This window comes from Uloborus diversus, chromosome 6 (assembly GCF_026930045.1).
Source record: "Uloborus diversus isolate 005 chromosome 6, Udiv.v.3.1, whole genome shotgun sequence".
Classification (NCBI taxonomy): domain Eukaryota; kingdom Metazoa; phylum Arthropoda; class Arachnida; order Araneae; family Uloboridae; genus Uloborus; species Uloborus diversus.
This window is the reverse complement of record NC_072736.1, coordinates 29198214-29214992: the sequence shown is the minus strand read 5'-3', so window position 1 is coordinate 29214992 and position 16779 is coordinate 29198214. Positions and strand designations below refer to the sequence as shown.

General features: G+C 35.3%; 1 protein-coding gene across 1 annotated transcript in view; it reads right to left on the bottom strand.

Annotated features, from left to right (window-relative positions):
* Positions 1-262: 262 nt before the first annotated feature.
* LOC129223765 (adenylate cyclase type 2-like) overlaps positions 263-16779 on the bottom strand; it is a 187353-nt gene continuing 170836 nt past the window's right edge. Inside the window, exons 20-22 of the mRNA XM_054858124.1 lie at positions 7929-8043; positions 1285-1409; positions 263-400 (exon numbers count right to left, since the gene is read on the bottom strand). Of these exons, the coding sequence (XP_054714099.1) occupies positions 263-400; positions 1285-1409; positions 7929-8043 (378 nt within the window). The remainder of the gene's footprint in view (positions 401-1284; positions 1410-7928; positions 8044-16779) is intronic.

Here is a 16779-nt window from a genome sequence, read left to right as displayed (position 1 = left end):
CGGGCCTTATACCACTGCACACATAAGTACTTTAGCCTTAGTCGTACAACTTACACGTGCCGCATACCACTGCACACGTAAGAGCTTTAGGATCAATCGAACACCGTCAGCTTTGGTGAATGCTCAGAAGTTCGTCAGATCCAGAATTTTCAAATGAAAGTTGTTCTTTAAAGCAATTGGGAAAATACCTTACAATGTTGAGCATTTAATTGCAACGATGATAAAAATTCGATGAGCAAAAAAATTAGGTTCGTGAAGCAGGTCAGCAATCTCCATGTCGGTCGAACTGAGTTTTCACAAAATAGGTCGTCAAGTTGCCCTTGCCCTTGACGTAGATTGTCCCTCGACATTCACACTCGTAATTATGCTCCATGAGTGTTTTTGCCGTGTCCTCAGTGACCTGTATCGAGAACACAAAAATATGATCAATCATAAGAGAATACTTTGCCTAACATTTTTAATCGTAACCAAAAGTTATTGCCTTTGATTGCTGAGAGAAAGGAAAAGATGTTCAACAAATTTCACATGTCCTTAGTTTTCAGATACATTCCCATAAGAGCTGAAAGCAAAGGATATGTGAACATTTGTTGGTGTGTGCGAAATTAGTTTTATTACTTTGAAAGCACTTATTTTCACGAGCTGTAATTTTCGCAAAAAATAAGACGAGGGATTTTGTTAGCTGAAAATTTCGTGAATTTGACATGAACAGAACTACACCTAGTGGCGTGCACAGAAATTTTGGGTTCCGTCACAAATAAATTTTATGGGCTCCCCTTCTCTATATTGTTTGCCTTTATATTTCATCCCTCATTTTAAAAATATTGGGCCTTTTCAGGTTCGGGCCCGGGCCAACAGGTGTCCCTTCTCTCCGCACTCTCTGCGCACGACCATGACTACACCCTTAAAAAATATTTCTCGAGACTTAAATTTTCGTGATGTCGATGGATTCGTGAAAACTGCGAAAAGTAAAGCCTCACGAAAATAACAGCTTTTACACTATAAAGCAACACGTTTCATTGTTAGAGTTGACAGTACAAGATTTTTATAAAAAAAGAGTGTGAACACAGTTGTTTTCGTCAAAACACAGCGTGTTTTGGTGCCCAGAAAACCATAGCCTTTATTGACTTTTCACCAACATTTCAAGTAGTATTACTTGAAGAGAGAGAGAGAGAGAGAGAGAAAAGAAGAATCCGAAAAGTAAGCTCAAGGACTTAAAAAGTAACAGTTTATGAAAATATTGAAGTTTTACAAGTACACTGATAATGTGCATAATTTATCTTTTACCTGTATTTTCCCCATGACCCCACAACTATCCATCCGGCTGGCTACATTGACTGTGTTACCCCAGATATCGTACTGCGGTTTTTGTGCCCCTACGACACCTGCAATTACTGGACCGTGGTTAATGCCTGAAAATAGAAGGAAATATCACGAACTCGACGTCTCAATAACTTTAGATTCACAAATACATAAAGCACATTAGCATTTACATTTTAGAATAATATTAAAACAATCTAATTAAATCTTCACTAATAATAAAGCTTAAAGTCTGTCTGGATATCAGGATCTCTGTCTGGATGTCTGGATGGATCTCTGTGATGCGGACAGCGCCTGAAGCGTTCGGCTTGTTTTCATGAAATTTGACACGAAATTAGTTTGTAGCATGGAGGTGTGCACCTCGAAGCGATTTTTCGAAAATTCAATTTTGTTCTTTTTATATTTTAATTTTAAGAAAATTTTACCGAGCAAATTATCACAACGTGGAAGAGTAAATTATCATATTATCATAAAGTGAAACCGTAACATGAGCGAGCAAATAGTCATAGCAAATTGGCGAAAAATTCATCATCCATTGTTCGGCGAACCAAATGATCTTTTAATTTTTCTACTACGGGCAAAGACGTGCAGGTGCCACTAGTTTCACTATAAAATTGAAGTGATTTTTATTAAACATATGTCCAACACTATTTCTTCTGGTCTAACCTGCAGCAAGATCAGGCGGAATAAATCAGCAATGATATCTTTTCTCTTTTCCATTCCTTTCTTTCTATTTTTTTTTTAAATTTATCATAGAATTGGGAAAAGAAGAAGATGAGGAAAAAAAATCTTCAGTGTAGTATTGCTTTCATCTAACTAAGCTTCTGTCTAGATAAATTTGGCCCTGTTGACGTCGAATTTACGTTACGTCGATTTACGTTACGTTACGTTACGTCGAAACGTACTTCTACAACACGGCATCGATATTACATGGCACCAAACTTGAATTTAATACTAGACAATTTTGATAAAACACGAATGTTATATTTATAAAAGATAGAATTTCGTTTTTTTAAATACATTCTGTTAATTTTTGCTAATAACACTAATTATTTACTTTGTTTTTATGAAACTTGGTTTCGATACAACACAGTACACATCCCTGGATTTACAATTTTTCTACTCGTATAACACGGTTTCGATATAACACGATACATCTTTTATATATATATATATATATATATATATATATATATATATATATATATATATATATATATATATATATAACCGGATTTTTCTCATGCACATACATAATTAGTATTAAAAATAAGTAAAAACGTTATTTTTAAAAAAGTCTCGTATAACACGTTTTCGATACTACACGGAACGAATTAACCGTGTTATACGAGGGATACCTGTATGTAACAAAATTAGTAGCAAAGCACCCTATTTTTAGCATCTTTAATTTTAGTTATGTTCAAAATAAAAAGCTATAAATAAACAAAGACAGTCAAACTAAAAACTAAAAAAAAAACATACTAAGATTTCAAAACTAAAAGCAATGTGTACTGGTAAAACGGGACACTTTTTTTTAAATATAAAACAAAACACAACAGTTAAGTACCTGACTCTATTCTAAAAACTTAGCCAAGTTTTTAATTTTTGGCATTACTTTTTTATCTGATGTAAAACAAACGTGTTACCGATAAGACATATTTTAATGAGAAAAAGAAAGAATGAATATTTTCCCTCAGTTTTAATTAATGCTTAGAAGCCATTTTAGTTCAAGTGTAGAAATAATTGTGAAACTATGGAAGCCAACGGAAGAAAGAAGAGTGTGGGTGTAAGTTTGTGAATGTCATCTCCCCCACACGATAGTGTAACATTCAGAGTTTTCAAATCCATGACTTTCTATGACTTCTGCTTCAAAATTTCCATGACTCACGGGATGCAATGTTTTCAGAAAAATAGTACATTTTTGCTTCCTTTAACAAAAAAAGGAAGTATTGTATTCGCGAAAAAATTTTCACTCAAAAATCGGCCTTAATTTCCATTTTGCTCACCCCCGAATGAATATTTACTTTTTTTTTTTTCAACCCGACCACACGTGGATAAATGCCTAAGAACGTATAGACACCCGAAATATCCATTTTCACTACCCCCGATTTAATGACAACGATTTTTCTCGTCAGCCTCAAAATTTATGTGAAAAATTAAAACATCATTTTTTTGTTCTTTTATTTTTATCTCTCATAAAAAAACGATTTTTTTCACGAAACTTAGTGAAAAGTTACCTTTTTATGTCTCAAATACATTGCATTTTTTTATTTAAAATATTTATTTTTTCTTTTGTTTTTGATTTAATAAAAAAAAGCATTGAAATTTTCAATCGAAAAATCTCACGTCAAAATATTTGATTTTTTTAAAATACAGAGCGTGTTTTTTTTTCGTTGGAATCTCTACTTTCTGATGATATTAAAAAAACGTACAATAGTATAGGAAAATTTCGCAGAAAAAAAATAAATAAATTAAAAAAAAAAAAAAAAAAACCACGAAAAAGTTCGAATTTGGGAAAAAAAAATCATCATTACGTAAAATTTTAAGCTATTTATTAAAATTTACGCTTTAATTGCTCAAAAAATGTAAGTTTCCATGTTAAATTGCTAAATTAAAAAATTGAAAATCGTTGGAGCATAGCGATTGCAAAAAACATGCGAAAATAGTTATAAAAAGTCGACATACAAGGGTCATTTTCTCTAAACTGCTAAATTCTTGTCCTTGCTTAAAAAATAACAAACTTACTAGTATAGAAATAAAACTGACGCTAGAATGCTTTAACAACATGTTTTTATGTTTGTAAAATAAGTAAAAACAAACACTCTATTATTATTATACATTCAAATAATTTTTTGACATGATAAATGTCATTCCCCTGTGTGTCCCTACCTCCACCTTAAAGCAAAATCAGCTCTAAAGATTCAGGAAGCAATGCATATTTGTACAGAAATTGTTGTTTAACCTCTTAACAAGTGTTATGCAATGTTGTAAAATAGAAAAATTAAAACTTTGCAAGGTTTGCACTATTTAAAAAAAATAGTAAAAAATGTCCTTTGATTTTTTGTCATTCCCCTGTCGAGGAATGTAATGATGTTTCTTACACCAGGTAATAGGTGTATTAACTCATAATTTAATCTTTGAATTCTGGTCTCATCATAGAAATAATCTTAATTAGTTCTTTTTGAATAAATACACGGTGTCGAGTATTATTCGGGTGATCTCAAGTTAAATCTTGATAAGTATTTTTAATGACTGTCATTACCCTGTCTTTGATAATTCATTTAATTTTGTAATAATCGCTCAATGAATGATTGACTCTTGTTTGTATAAAGTTTAACCCCCCTTACTTTAAGTGACATTGATATTTGTTGTTTGCAGTTATGACAATATATAAGTTAACTTTAATTTTTGTCATTCCCCTGTCGTCCTTCCCCTGTAAAATGTAAGGGAAACAAATAACCACAATAACTACTTTTTGGACACCACGACATTGGATCTTTTTCAATTTCATACAAGTAGTGTTTCCTTTTCCCACATAAATTATAATATCGTCAGTAAAACGCATTATTTCCTCTAAGTGTCATTCCCCTGGCACAGTGAATGCCATTCCTTGCCCTGTCCAAATTGCGCTGTTTAGGGAAAATGACCCACAAGCAGTATGATAATGCGCTTTTACTGCAACTAAAACAGGCACATTTCTCAAACGAGCTATAATGATTTTATCAAAATCATTTTGTGTGCTTTGTTTTTGAATATGCTGTAATTTGTAATGTATCATCTCTTGTATTGGTATTTTGAACAGCTTCACAAATTCAATGTTCGGATATATTAAAAAGAAAAGTATAAAAGACATTTTTGATTGAAAAACGACCATTTTTCTGTATCATTCATTTTTTTTTTTTAGGTTATGTTACGTTAAGCATCTATTCATGAAAGAAAATAATAATACTTTTATTTTATAGCTGACTGATTCAAATTTAAATAAACGTAGTATTTACCTTATTATGGGTAGATTCCAAAAGTATATTTTAAATAAGTAAATTCGTCACGATTTACTTTAAGTAACTTAACCTGCACATGTATGTTTATAAATGATGTAGTTCATCGCTCGAACGACATCTGCTACGAAACAATCAGCAGGTAGTAAGGACCAGACCTTTATAGACCATCTCCCTCTTCTGTACGAAATATTTTCTGAAGGCTACAATGTTCTATAGACCATTCAAGTAAAAAGTTATCCTCACCAATAGAATAGCGAATATCACTGATCGACTAATGCTCTGACGTCACCATGGAGAGAAGTGTAGACAATAAACACAAAAAAATTGAGAATTTAAGGTTAGTTTTAATTCATCGAACTTGTCAAAGTCAATATAATGATGAGACTGCAGTAGCTACGTTTCGTACTTCAAGACAGAGAAAATCAAAGGAAGGAATGAAATAAATAAAGACGCTCTCTCACACATTTAATTTCCAATCTCATGTTTTTTTTTAGCAACAATTTTTTTTAATACTTCAAAAAAAAAAAAAAAAAAAAAAAAAAAAACAATCGGTTCAAAATAACAATACAAGAGATAACACAAAACAAATTACAGCATATTCAAAAACAAAACACGTAGAATGATTTCGATAAAAACATGATAGTCCGTTTGAGAAATGTGCCTGATTTAGTTGCAGTAAAAGCGCATTATCATATACTGCTTGTATGTCGACTTTTGTTAACTGTTTTCGCGTAATTTTTGCAATCTCTATATTCCATGGATTTTCAATTTTTTAAATTAGCAATTTAACATGGAAGCTTACATTTTTTGAGTAATTAAAGCGTAAATTTTAATAAATAGCTTAAAATTTTACGTAATGATGATTTTTTTTTAATTCGAATTTTTTCGTGTTTATTCATTTTTTTGCGAAATTTTCCCATACTATTGTAAATATATTTTTTATACCATCAGAAAGTAGAGATTCCAAAAAAAAAAAAAAAAAAAAAAAAAAAAAAAAAAAAAAAAAAAACCACGCTCCGATTTAAAAAAAAAAATCACATATTTTAATGTGAGATTTTTCGATTGAAAATTACAATGCTTTTTTTAAAATTAAATCAAAAATAGAAGAAAAAATAAATATTTTAAATTAAAAAACATGTAATGTATTTGAGACATAAAAAGGTAACTATTCACAAAGTTTCGGGAAAAAAATCGTTTTTTTTTATGGGGGATAAAAATAAAAAACCAAAAAGTTGTTTTTTTGAATTTTTCGCATACATTTTGAGGCTATATAAAAAAAGTGTAAATACAAAAGTTTTAGTTCTTTTTATTACCAATAACTTTATGATTTACTTCTTTTCGATAAGACTCGTAATTTTGCCGGAAATCGTGATAACCGTTTTCTCCCCTTAAACCCCCCCCCCTCCTCCCTCCTTCCCGAACTCAGATCGCCCATAAATTATTCTTCCTATTAAATTTATTATATTTTCTTACTTTTCCCATTTGTTTCATCCTGTTCTAATTTTTTAAAACTTTTTACTATTTTCAAAGGTATCGGCACTGGCTTATATCAGTGCCATTTTCTTATCATTTAAATACAACATTATATAAATATAAAGGCCGGCAATGATTTTTCCTATTATCTACTAGCGGTACCCGCACGGTTTTGCCCGTAGTAGAATATTAAAAGGTCATTTGGTTCCCCAGTAGATTTACAAATAATGGATGATGAATTTCTCGCTATGCTATGTTAATTTGCTCGTCCACGTTATGGTAATTTACTCGTCCATGTTATGGTATTTCGCTCGGTAAAATGGGCTTAAAATTGGAATAAAAAAACAACAAAATCGAATTTTCAAAAAACCATTTTAAGGTTCTCACCTCTATGCTACGAACTAATTTGTGCCAAATTTCACGAAAATCGGCCGAACTATCTAGGTGCTATGCGGGTAACAGACATCCAGATATCCAGACATAGACTTTCAGCTTTATTATTAGTAAAGATAAAGATGAACAAAAAAGTCTTTTTAGCAAACAAATCACGCAATAATATTAAAAAGTTTGCAGTCTAGTTTAGAAAAAAAATTGGCAAATGTGAAACACTTAAAAATTGCGAACCTTCAAAGACAAAATGATGGATTATAAGCACTAAAACTAAGGCAGCAACGTGAAACATTTCAAGCAGAAATTATCATGTTTCTTTTACAAATAATAATTAAAAAATATGCGGCCATGTAAAAATCTGAGAACCGTTCAAAGTTTTGCACCGATTTTTAGTGGTCAGCCAGACCAGCGGCAAGCAAGTAGAAAACTCACAAAATCACTAAAAATAGTGATCTGAGGAACAGTTTAGTATGAAAAAGATATATGTTTCATTATTTGTAAATTTATTTTTTCTCAGTTATTAAGAATGTATTCAACAAATATACCTACTTCATTTGATATTTTATACGCGTAATAAATAATAATAGCAGCAACGCAAATAAAATTGAGATTTAAAGTTGCTGAATATTTTTTGCTTGTTACTTGAAATTTGTAACGGCTAGCTGGATGATTTGCGGCAGAAAAATACGTGTTGACATGCATAGCAAAAAAACTATTTAATAATAAGTAAATGAAACCCTTACTTACCAACTCTAAGCCTAAATCTTTGAAATGATTCCCTGTTGATTTGATCTAACAATGCCATGAGTGCAATAGCAAATTCTGTTAGCGCAACAACGTTATGCCCTTGCCGAGACAGGTCCTGTGAAAGAAAACAGATCGTCCATTATTTGAAAGAACTTATGGGAAATTTACAGTAACCTGATTTTGAGTAAGAATTAAACTCAAATAGGAGAAATACTAATTCCTAAAACGTACTAATCTTTTTTCTTTCTTTTGTGAGCATACTTAAGTCACGGTAAAAGTTATACTTACTAAATAAAAATACATTTTCATCAGAAAATAATTTTGTTACCAGACTCAGTAGCTCTACCCATACTAGACGTAGATCTGATTTGCCCCTAGATGTGATAACAAGATCCCTCTGGTGCTAAACTAGACGTCTAAGTTCTCAAGTAGTAGGGTGACGGCACCAGTGACAGAAAGTCATAAGTTTGGATTTAAATAATAAGAATTTTAGGCGGGCTAAACTGATGCTGCTGTGGCTGCTGAATACGGTGCAACCATCTACCAGTGTTATCAGAGTGAATTTCATGAGTCAGTAGGTATTTACGAAGCAATAGTGGAAGGTTATGAATAGCCACCACGAGATTAGCTGGTGTTTCATGCTGCAGTTAGCTATTTACGTTAAGAAGGTGAATGTTTTTAACCATCATTTTCCATTGTAAAATGTCGATATGAGTGCATGCTGGAGGTATTTTTAATGTTTGAACTATGCTCTTTTCGGTATTCACATCGTTTTTCACGTACAATCACTTCTAATGTGAGTTTTATCTATGTTTGCTACTGATCCCCAAAAAACTCGCTTTTCTAGTAACAGACACCCATGTCTGTTATTGGTCCCTGAAGCCTCTCATTTTTTATATTAGTGTAGACCGTGCCCTTTTTCCAAAATGAGTAATAACTAGAGGGCCAACAGTCATTCCAGATTGGTTGATGTTTTCACTCCAGAAGAGGTTATTTATTGATTTAATTGTGCCTACAGGTTCAATATTGAAAATCGAACAACGTGACTAGCGTCAGACAGGGTATCTGTTACTGGTCCAAAAGGGTGTCTGTTACTCATGCCATATTTTTTTGAACCTCAGAATAGTGAATAAAACTTTTTTTTTTCAGTTCAGGATGCCCCCCCGTCCCCCTGCTAGGAAATTTTGTTACGGAGAAGAACAAATGCAAACAGCCTTATTATATGTAAATAGTATGGGTATGAGTGTTGCCGCTTCAGCAATTAAAAATAGAGCCCCACGAGTTACACTTTTGAACAAAGTGAAAGCAGTTGAAAGGAGTTGATCCTAGCATAAGCAGGATGGGTTCAGACCCAGTGCTTTCAAAGAACGAGGAGAAAATACTAGTACTCTGGGTAGCCTCATCAGCTAAAGCAGGTTTTCCGATATTAAAAGAAGAATTTTTAGACAGTGTGCAGCTGCTCTTAAAGGAATTGGGGAGACATAATTTTTTTACTGATGGAAGACCTGGGAAATCATGGTATAATAGTTTGCTTAAACGGAACCCTTTAGTCGCTCATAGGATCAATGAAAACCTCACATTGTCCCGTTCAAAAGTTTCCTGGTAACTGGTTCGAGACCGTTCACGACTATTTAAAAGAAAAAAGAACAATCACCTTGGCATTTTAGGAAATCCAAATCGAATTTTTAATTGCGACAAAACTGTATTTTTTCTCAACCCAAAAGGTACCCGAGAGCTTGCAATTAAAGGTGACAAAATTGTGAACCAAAATGGGAACAAAGTTGAAAAATAATGTGTCAGTTTTATTCACTGCAAACGCTGCTGGACATCTTCTATCTTCTACCACCAACAGTGATCCATAAATACGTAAGAATCCCACAGATCAAGTTCAGTATGCCCCATGGTTGAGGATTAGGAAACTGATTCAGAGTGGATGACAAGCAAAACGTATTTTGAATTTCTGGTCAATGTATTTCAACCATGTCTAAAAACTCAAAGGCTCCTCCAAAAAAGCCCTTGTAAAAGTCCCCCCCCCCACTTCTGCTAAGAATGTAAATATAAAATCTAACAGCAACAGCAGAACACAAGTAGCAGTTTTTGTTAACAAGAGTGGCAAAGCGAGGTACTGAAAAAACAGAAATACAAACAGGAACAAGAAGAGGCTAAGAAGATACGAGCTGAAGCAAGACTTTAATAAAATAAGGAACAGGAAGACATCAATAAGAAAGCAGAGGAAAAGATGAAGAAAAGGAGAGAACAGAAAAAAAAAAAACAATAACGAAACCACGAAAATGTGGCATCCAGCTTCGAGTTCAGAAGGAGATGAAGAATTACGAAGAAGACTGATTACGTACGTATTTTTATTTTTACATTTGCATAGTTTAGTAAAGAGGCTGTCAGGCAAGTTGCCTTCCTACTTATATTGAAAGTAAAATGTTTCCAATTTGGAAGTTTAAATCCAGATAATTATACGAGTTTAAAATCAAGTTTTGTTTGTAAAAATCTTGCTGTCGTCATAAATTCTATTTTATTTTATTTTTTGTGATCTGCACTTTCTAGTTGGGTAGGTACTCAATTATTGTTCATTTGAATTTAAAGGCTTTTGTACTAGAAATAAAGAACGTTTGCAAATTTTTAAGAGAAAAAGGGAATTTTGTCTATTACTCATCCTTTTAGCCTGTCTGTTACTGGGTATCATCAGATTTTTCAGTGTCTGTTACTGGGGTTCGGAGCTTTCTTCTAAATTCAACAAATAAAAATAGAATTGACTAATTCAGGATATCCAGAAGCAGTCAAACGTCAGATGAGATATCTTTGCATGGGAGAAAAATAGTTTCAAAAATTTAACTACATTAAAAGGGTCAGAAAATTGAGTTAACCTGAGAACGATGTCTTAAGCATGTCTGTTACTGGTGCCGTTATCCTAATGGCTATCTACCGGCAGTGACGAAACATAGGGTAACGGCACCAGAACAGACAAGGGTCCAGTTACAGACAGTTGTAAGTTTGGATTTAAATAAGAATTTTAGGAGGGTAAACCTGATGTTGCTGCGACCCTTGAATACGGCGCAACCATCTAGTGTTATCAGAGGGAATTTTATCAGCCAGTTGATATTTGTAAGGCAGTGGTGGAAGGTTAGGAACAATCGCTACGAGGTCTGCTGGTGTTTCATGTTCATTTGAATTTAATAAGGTTTTGGATCTAAAGATAAGGAACTTTTGCACATTTTGAAGAGAAAACGGGAATTCTGTTCATTATTCATCCTTTCCTCATTGTATCTGATACTGGGTATCCTCAGTATTGCGGCCGGTGTCTGTTACTGTGTTACGGGGGGGGAGGGGGGGGGGTCGGACCTTTTTCAGAAAATGAGCGAATAAAAATAGAATTAAGTAATTGAGAGGATCCAGAAGCAGTCAAACGTTAGATGAGATAGTGTTGCATGGGAGAAAAATAGTTTTAAAAATTTAAATACATTAAAAGGCTCAGAAAATTGAGTTAAGCTGAGCGCGATGTCTTAAGCATGTCTGTTACTGGTGCCGTTCCCCTTTAAGAATGGATGTCCTCCGCTGGGGGATGCAATATGGCAGCATATAGTGAGGTGCCGATATGCAATCCCATTTGAAACATTTTCAGTAATAGAATGGTTTAATATAGCCCATCGCATTTGAAACCATGAGAGTCAAACTGTGTGCTCTACAACAGAATTCCCCCAACTGTCCGCGGATCCTCAGGGGTCCGCGAGTCCATGCCAGGGGGGTCTGCGGTGCTATCCAGCTGAAACTTTAAACTTAATTGAGATTGAAGGAAGAGTAACGCAACTTTAATTCAAAAAGAAAACACATTTATTAATGAGGGACAAAGTTCTTGCTTAAGTACATGCAGGACGCAGCACCCCCCCCCCCGGAAGTCTCGGAGGTAAACACACTACACATTAATTCATTCTGTGTACTTGACAAAGTTCATGTTGTTACAGAACTATATTAAGTAAAATGCAAACATTGAGGCACATTTTTACAGCTGGGATATTATACTTCAAATAAAACGATAGCGGGCAGAGGGTGGTGGCTCCCTTTAATTGAGGCAAACTTAAGCAGGCAGCATTGTGAGAGCCACGCAGATCCTAATCACAGCATTATGATGCTACCAGAGTAGGTTTGCCCGAACCATAGTTAAAAATTAAAATCCTAAGACGCCATAAAAATGCAACTCGACACACTAGGTTAACAGTGTTTTGTTCACTAACTTCAAAAGTTTATTTTTATTAGTAAACTTGTAGAAATTTGGTGATAACATTTTTTATTCCTAATTGAATTTCAAATATAATTTTATTTCCATAACTCAAAATAGAACAATGAATAAGTACAGTGATCTCTCGCTTATACGCGACCTCTGTTATACGCGTTTTTTCTCACGAGCCCGGCCAGCGATATAGGAAATCAATGTTAACTCTTGTTCATTTATACGCGAAACCTAAAATGCACCTTTCACTTATGCGCGATAAAATTTTTTCAAGTTTTAGTTAAATCGCCCTATTCACGCTTTGCTCATCGGAAGATTTGTACCCTTCTTGATGTCTCTTGGAATGCTTTCACACACCATTATTCCAATGTTCAAAATGTTTCCAAGAGCGCGTTTTTGGGGGGTGCGATTGGGGGTGCAGTTAGTCTTGTGATTGACATCGAGAGGGGAGAACGGGCTACATGCGAAAAGGTTGATCTTCCTAAAAGTCGTGGTGAAGCGGAAAGCATTGACATAGCCTATCGAGGATCTTTTGTATCCTCACAGACTATGACACTGATCACGCGACAGTTTTTAGGTTTTGTGGAATTCGCTTACATACTGCACAGTGTATAAAAATTGACAAAATGTGCCACTTCAAATTTTACATTTTCATTAAATTACAAGGCATAAATGGAAATTATGTGCGTATTTCTTCATTTGTATCAGTAGTGTACTATTAGTATTACTATAACTGTTGATAACTTACTGTATTTAAGCTTATTTTTGGGGTTTTTTCACTTATGCGCAAATCTCACTTGTGCGCGAAAATTTCGTTGTCCCCTTTGGTCGCGTATAAGTGAGAGGTCACTGTAAATTTAAAGGAAAAAAAAAGCATAAAAATGTTAGAAAAAAATAAATTTAACTGTACAAAATTTTTTTTTGCGTTCCGGGGGGGGGGGGGGGGCTCTGCGAAGTTTGTAGTTTTTCAGGAGAGGGTCCGCGAAGGTTTGAAGTTTGGGAACCTCTGTTCTACAAGCATGTACCGACATTCCGAATATGACATCCGCAGATTGCAATTTCGCTCTTCTTTCAGGCTTATCAGTCTGGAGTAATCATAACCGAGCTGAACGCAGATGTCCTTTCATTGAAGCTGATATTACCTTCACACTGGTAGCATAAATTATTTTGCATACCAGCAAGAGTATGCGAGCATGACGCGGCTCAACTTGTAAAAAGAAGGTAAAAGTTCAGGTAATAAGTTGTAAGTTGGAGACCTCCGTGGCACTGGTAGCAGCGATTCCACGCCGGTGCCCTGGGCGTTATATATATATATATATATATATATATATATCTTTTGTGTAGTAAATCTTTCCTGTGTGTGTCCGGAGGCAAGGCGCTTTGTACGCAGTAGGGTCTGGTGGGGTAAAGTGGTCATAAAATCATAGGTTTTCAACTTATGTGAATAATAAATACAATAAATTCTTTAAACATTTAAACTTTTTTTGTTTTTATTTTACATTGCATTATTAAAGAACACAGTACATTGAGTTTTAGGAAAATAAATATTGATTTAAGTAGTTTTATAACACTTTCTTTTCCCTTTGTATTTATGACCACTTTACCCCATGGGGTGGGGGAAAGTGGTCATAGCATGGGGTAAAGTGGTCATAGTTAAAAATAGATGCAAAACCATTATAAACAACCCTAATACTTGTATATTTCGGTTGTTTTTATAGTTACAAGTATATGCACAAGCATATGTGTGTATACACGAGTATATACGTGTTGTGTAAACATTAGTAAACACGTTCATATATGAGTAGATACATGTGTGCATCAGATACATGCATGCACGTGCCTACTCAAGTATATACGTGTATACACGAGTATATAAGCATGTATACGTGATTACCTACAGGAGTGTATATGTGTCTACACGGGTATATACGTATCACGTGTATATACGTTTCACGTGTACGTACGGGTATATACGCGTGTAAACGAATATCATTTGCGTGCATACCTGAGTATATATGTGTACAGTAGACGTATACACGCATATATAAGTGTATATACACACATATACGGGTATAAACGAGTTAATTCGTGGATACATCTAGTGCGTGTTTGGGGGGGGGGGGAGGGGGTGCGTGTCTACTCACATATATATATTGTGAAGCACGAGTATATACGTATGTACGTGCAAACACGATTATGTCCTGTATAAAATGTATATAAGTACATTTACGTGTGTACACCAGTACATATACAGGGTGGTCCCGAATTCATGGTACAAACTTTAATGGTAGGTACAGGACATTGTAACAAGGATTTATTGTATAGGAATGTATAGTCGCAAGTGACGCGGTAAGGCGTAAACAGGGGAAATAAAAGGAAAGAGAAATGGAGTGATCGGTTGGTATCACTGCCGGTAGAGGGCAGTAGATCTCCTAGCCGCGGGTGAACATGATGCATCGCAGTAGGGAAAAGCGCCATTCACAATTGTACTGCCGTAGACGATGGGTGACTTTACGTATGCAGAAAAAGCAGACATGCATTACATGTACAGCCGTGCAAATGGTAACGCCAGAGCTGCGTTACGAATGTATCGCGCGGAGTATCCTAATCGACGAATGCCGGATCATAGAATTTTTCAACGGTTACATCGTCAACTTTGCGAAACAGGTGCGTTCGACGTCAACAGACATGACGCTGGTCGATTAAGAGCTGTACGCACTAAGGCTGGAAGAAAGCATCTTGAACATTGTGGCTAATAGACCCGAGTCAAGCACAAGAACTGTTGCGCGTGACGTAGGTGTGAGTCATCAGACTGTATGCAGAGTGTTAAAGGAAAATCGCTTACACCCCTTCCATTTTCAGAAAGTACAAGCATTGAATCCGACAGATTATCCTCTTCGCGTGAACTTCTGCCAGTGGGTGTAGCAGCAATGTGCGTTGCAGCCGGATTTCGTAGGTCATGTGCTATTTACAGATGAAGCGACATTTTCACGCGAGGGTGTCTTTAATGCGCACAATTCCCAAGTGTGGGCAACCGATAATCCACATGCAACGCGTAAACATGCGTTTCAACAACGTTTCAGTATTAATGTGTGGGCTGGTATTGTGAACGACTTTTTGATTGGCCCATACTTACTACCCACGCGACTCAGTGGCGGAAACTATTTAATTTTTCTGCAAGAAGTGTTACCACAACTGCTGCATGTTGTTCCGATCGCCATTCGTAACCGCATGTGGTTTCAGCACGATGGGACGCCAGCACACTTCAGCATTGATGTACGGAATTACCTGAATGCCACGTTTGGTGCTAGATGGATTAGGTGTGGTGGACCAGTCCTTTGGCCACCCCGATCTCCCGGTTTCTCGAGCCTCGATTACTTTTTATGGGGACATCTAAAGAGTCTTGATCTGAGACTCCAGTTGACTCAGATGAGGATCTCGTCGCTCGCATATCTGTAGCTGCTGCAGGTGTGCGTGAAATACCAGGCATCTTTGAACGTGTACGCCAATCGCTGCACCGACGCTGTCAAGCATGTATCGCTAATGGTGGACGCAATTTTGAACACTTACTGTAAACATGACACTTATCAACAACGATTTCAATAAAATCTTTGTTTTTCCTTTCGGCCGTTTTTCCTTTGTTTACTCCTAACCACGTCACTTGCGACTATGTATTCCTATACAATAAATCCTTGTTACAATGTCCCTGTACCTACCATTAAAGTTTGTACCATGAATTCGGGACCACCCCGTATGTATACATGAGTATATAAGCTTATATACATGTGTGCCTGCAGAATGAGCAAAAGCTCCTGTGCAAAAATCTAAGGAGTGTGAAAGGGGAGGATAAGAAGCAAAGAATTATAAGGAACTTACGTTCGCTGACGCGCTACATGCACACAAAGCCAGAAACTGATGGATGCTAATAAATCGCAATTTTGTTACACAAAGATGATTTTAAACAATATTTTAGTTTTTAAGAAATATTTAGAGCAGTTGGTAAAAGTTACGGCCTTTAGTAGCTCTAATACAAACATCGCAACAAAGGCGTAGCGACAGATGAAACTTTTTCAAAAGTCTCGTTATTGCAAGAGAGTGCTTTGTGATTGCGACACACATGTATTACAGCAGCAGGCCGCAAATTTCATCAATCGCTTTAAAACTTTCTTGAGACCTACAATGTTGTGTTAAATTTTCTTTGTGTAATATATAAATTTGTGACCTGTTTTGCATCCATTAGTTTCCGGCTTTGCGTGCATGTAGTGCGTCAGCATTGTGTTTGTGACCATATGCTCCTTATGATTCTTGCTTCTTATCCTCCCCTCTAACGCATTTTAATAATTTGCCTAAAAGTTTAAACTCACCCTGTTTACTTGTATATCATATGCTTGTATGTAAGTGTATACTCGAGAACGTACGCGTATATTCGTCTCTACCTGAGTATATAAGTGTTTATGCATATACGAGTATAAGCGAGTATGCACGTGTATAGTCGAATGTATATCTGTATAGATTAAAAATACTTGCAGATACTCATATACGTATTTATTGGTGCATTTATGTGAATACGTCTATATACGTTCCTACACGAGTATATGCGTATGCATATGC